This window comes from Physeter macrocephalus, chromosome 18, assembly GCF_002837175.3.
Source record: "Physeter macrocephalus isolate SW-GA chromosome 18, ASM283717v5, whole genome shotgun sequence".
Taxonomy (NCBI): domain Eukaryota; kingdom Metazoa; phylum Chordata; class Mammalia; order Artiodactyla; family Physeteridae; genus Physeter; species Physeter macrocephalus.
In genome coordinates this window covers 58,235,432-58,239,505 of record NC_041231.1, presented here as the reverse complement: position 1 = coordinate 58,239,505, position 4,074 = coordinate 58,235,432, and the positions used below count along the sequence as shown (strand labels likewise).

The window sequence follows — 4,074 nt, the reverse complement described above, 5'->3', positions numbered from 1 at the left end:
GACAAATCAATTCAATGATTTAAAGAGCATGTGCATCCTGATTGGTGGGGTTTTGCTGATTTGCACTGCCCTTGATTGTATAGGGATATTTCAAGCAAAGGACGCAGCTGGGCTTGGCTTCTTACTGCCACTTGGCTCAGACTGCTTTATGTGTATTCATCTTGGGGCCCAAGCTGAGGGGACAGCAGCCACAGAAGGGAACCTCTGCTCATGACACAGGTGGAGATGTGAGAGAACATGCCCAATCATGTAAGCAAGTTTTAATCTTTTGATTGTGTCATGTTTGCTGGCATCCATTGGCAGAAAAATGGCCAAGCCCAAAATCAAAGTGTGAAGAAGAATGTCCCTCTCATGGAGATGGTGTGGGGTGGAGTGAGTGAATAGTTCTAGACAATAATCCAATCTACCATAGAGTCCAGAGCTAAAAGTTTATTTTTAGAAAGTATATTTTAAAAGTGCGTTCCCAGGGCTTCCCTGGTGGCGCAGTGGTTAAGAATCCGCCTGCCAATGCAGGGGACACGGGTTTGATCCCTGGCCCAGGAAGATCCCACGTGCAACGGAGCAACTAAGCCCTGCACCACAACTACTGAGCCTGCACTCGAGAGCCCGCGAGCCACAACCACTGAAGCCCGTGCGCCTAGAGCCGGTGCTCCGCAACAAGAGAAGCCACCGCAATTAGAAGCCCACGCACTGCAACGACGAGTAGCTCCCGCTCGCCGCCACTAGAGAAAGTCTGCACGCAGCAACGAAGACCCAAGGCAGGCAAAAAAAAAAAAAAAAAGTGCGTTCCCAGGTGATTCTAAAGGAGAAGCACCACATATTGTGAGAAGGTGTTGACTTTTAAGAGTGGTGAGCAGACCGGCCGGAGCAGGTCCGGGGTCAGGCGGCGGCGCCCCTGGGCCCGGCCATGGTGCAGGCCTGGTACACGGACAAGTTGGGCGACGACCCGCAGCGGCCCCACCGCGGGAAGCCCGGGCGCTCGGTCGCCCTGGAGCAGCTGCACGGGCTCGGGGTCCTTTATTGGAAGCTGGATGCTGGCAAATATGAGAATGATCCAGAATTAGAAAAGATACGAAAAGAGAGAAACTGCTCCTGGATGGACATAATAACCATATGCAAAGACAAACTACCAAATTACAAAGAAAAGATTAAGATGTTTTATGAGGAGTATTTACACCTGGGTGACGAGATTCGCTACATCCTGGACGGCAGTGGGTACTTCGATGTGATGGATAAAGAAGACAGTTACAATCAGGACTTTGAATTTTAACAGAAAAACTTGTACATTATTTTTTTTTAGTTAACAATTCTGAGATTCAATTATACCTAATTCGTTATAATCATAGAAAAACCCTAAATTAACCTCATATTTGAAGGGCAGTTTGCTTTAAGTATTTTTTTTCTAAACTGGATTAAAAATCTTTATGTCAAAAAAAAGAGTGGAGAGTATATATTTTTGCCACCAGAAGAAATCAATGGTTTTCTTTCTTTCTTAAAGTTAACTTTTCTATATATTGAACTTCTACTCAATCTAATATTATTAATTTCATATCAGCCAAGTATACAAGTCAGGGTTTTCCAGAGATAGAACCAATAGACCATATATAGATATATAGAAGGAGACTCATTACAAGGGATTGGCTCACACAATTATAGAGGATGAGAAGTCCCACAGTTGGCTGTCTGCAAGCTGGAGGTCCAGGAAACCAAGTGGTGTACGTCCAGTCCAAACCAAAAGCCCTGAGGACCCGGGAGAGCCAATGGTAGAACTTCTAGTCAGAGTCCAAAGGCCCAAGAACCAGGAGCCCCAATGTCCAAGGACAGAAAAAGATGGTGTCCCAGCTCAAGCAGAGAGCAAATTTGCCCTTCCTTTGCCTTTTTGTTTTATCCAGGCCCTCAGTAGATTGGATGATGCCCACCTACATTGGTGAGGGTGATCTTCCTTAGTCGATGAACTCAAACGCTAATGTCTTCCAAAAACACAGACACACCCACAGTGTTTTACCAGCTATATGGGCATCCCTTAGCCCACTCAAGTTAACACCTAATTAAGCATCACACCAAGTGATCATCTGATTTTACTGTGTCTTCATTGTATCCACTGTAATTTTGTGTTGGGGCGGGGGGTGGTTAAGATGGCTGGAATGTGATTTGGCCCATTTTTTTCCTTTTTCAAACCTTGGGTTCAGAGTTGAGTTAATGATTATCCTCCGTTTGGGCCACATATTTATCATGAGTCCATGTAAGTCCCCTTTTTTCGTATTTTTAAAAAAATTTTTTCTCTTTAATCCTCATAATCTAGTCTCCTTCTGTTCCCCTTCTCTACCTTTGGCAATGATTCTGAATCTTTAAATGTGTAGTTGTCCTTTGGTATCTGCAGGTTCCAGGAGCTCCCTTCAGATACTAAATTCTGAGGATGCTCAAGTCCCTTATATAAAATGGCACAGTATTTATATATAACCTATGCACATCCTCCTGCATACTTTAAATCATCTCTAGATTTCCTATAATAGCTAATACGGTGTAAATGCTATGTAAGTAGTTGCCAGTGAATGGCAAATTCAAGTTTTGCTTTTTGGAGCTTTCTGAATTTTTTTTTTCCTGAATAGTTTTGATTGTTGGTTGAATACTTGGATGTGGAACCCCTGGATACAGAGGGGCAACCGTGTATCTTTCTGTTTGTATGTGTTCTTTCAAAGTGTGTATTGATAGTTTTGTGCTACTGTATTTTTAAATTATGTAAGTAGTACTGTGTTATAGATCTCATTTTATTCCTTATTTTTGCACTCATTAATTCTCTAATTACACTCATTCATGTTACCATGCATACCTATTATCCATTGCTTCTCACTGCTATATAGTACTTGGACGTTTGTATCCACCATTGGGTTTGTTTCCTTTCTCCCAAGGATGGAGGCTCAGATTGCTTCCAGTTCTCCATGACTACCAATAATCCTAAAAAGAAAATCTTTATACATACCCCCTTATGTGCCAAACCTTATGCTACCATCCTAGACAGTCTGTTACCTCAATTTGTCATTAATACACTATTTAAGGGCTTAAAGCAGGGAAAAGACTTGACCACATTTTGTTTTAGAAAAGTGACTAGATGTCATGTGTAAATGATGTTGAGTTTGGATGAAAACACTGAAAGCAAGGTGGTCAGTTAGGGTTCTGTTGATCATCCAGGCAAAGGCTGAGACAGAACCAGACAAAGTGAGAGAGAAGGAAGAGAGCAGGATGGGAGGAACTGAGGGCAGTTCAGGGACTAAAATGATGGATGTGACATCTTCTCTTGAATAGAGAAGGAAGTGAGAGCTTGGAATCTAGAACAATTTCTACATTTCTCGGTTGTATGATTGGGTAAAATGGTTGCATTCCAGGATGGTTTCCCTCCAAGATGAGGAATGCTGGAAAAGGAGCAGGTTAGGGGAGATGGTAAAGAAAACAAGCACATCCATCAAGGACTTAATGTCAAATGGAAGCTCTCAAATGAGCTGTGTGTGTGTGTGCGTGTGTGCATGTGTGCTTTAATTCCTTTTCTCCAAAAGCAGTGTACATTTTCCCTAATATATTAGATCTGAGCACCTATTTTGTATTTGACACCTAATATATGTATGTTTATTTGTATTAAATTCTAAATATATCCAGAGGGCTTGCTTATTAATTGAATTTCCTGAGGCATAACTCATTCCCATGAGGTGCTAATAATCTGATAATTTCAGGTCTTTAATGCTAGAAATATTGATGAGAGCAGGTAAATAACTTCTTAAAGACTTTATTAATCATATTTGTTTTTTAAGTTGGCTAGAATATGTGTTTTTTTCACTATCCCTGTCTCATGCACACACACACACACACACACACACACACACACACACACACATCTTCGTGTTTTAGGAAACCTTCAACCATGACCATTTGATGTGTTATCCTTCAAAAGACAAACTTATCAGATCTAAAAGCATCACCTCAATCACCTTGCTTCTAGTAGGAAGACACTTGCCCCTGGCTTTTGAGAGAAGGTTAAATGAAGCCAGAAGGCTCCTGTGTTCCATCTCATTGACCTCCCCG

At 41.9% G+C, this 4,074-nt stretch overlaps 1 protein-coding gene across 1 annotated transcript; it reads left to right on the top strand.

Annotated features, from left to right (window-relative positions):
- The first annotated feature begins 907 nt into the window (after positions 1-907).
- Positions 908-1,270, top strand: LOC102979741 (acireductone dioxygenase-like). Its single transcript, XM_055080009.1, has one exon. It carries the CDS (start codon positions 908-910, stop codon positions 1,268-1,270), a length of 363 nt encoding a protein of 120 aa, XP_054935984.1.
- The last annotated feature ends 2,804 nt before the right edge of the window (positions 1,271-4,074 follow it).

Coding starts and splice junctions, on each gene's coding strand:
- LOC102979741 (XM_055080009.1), top strand. CDS start 908: ATGGTGCAGGCCTGGTACACGGACAAGTTGGGCGACGACCCGCAGCGG.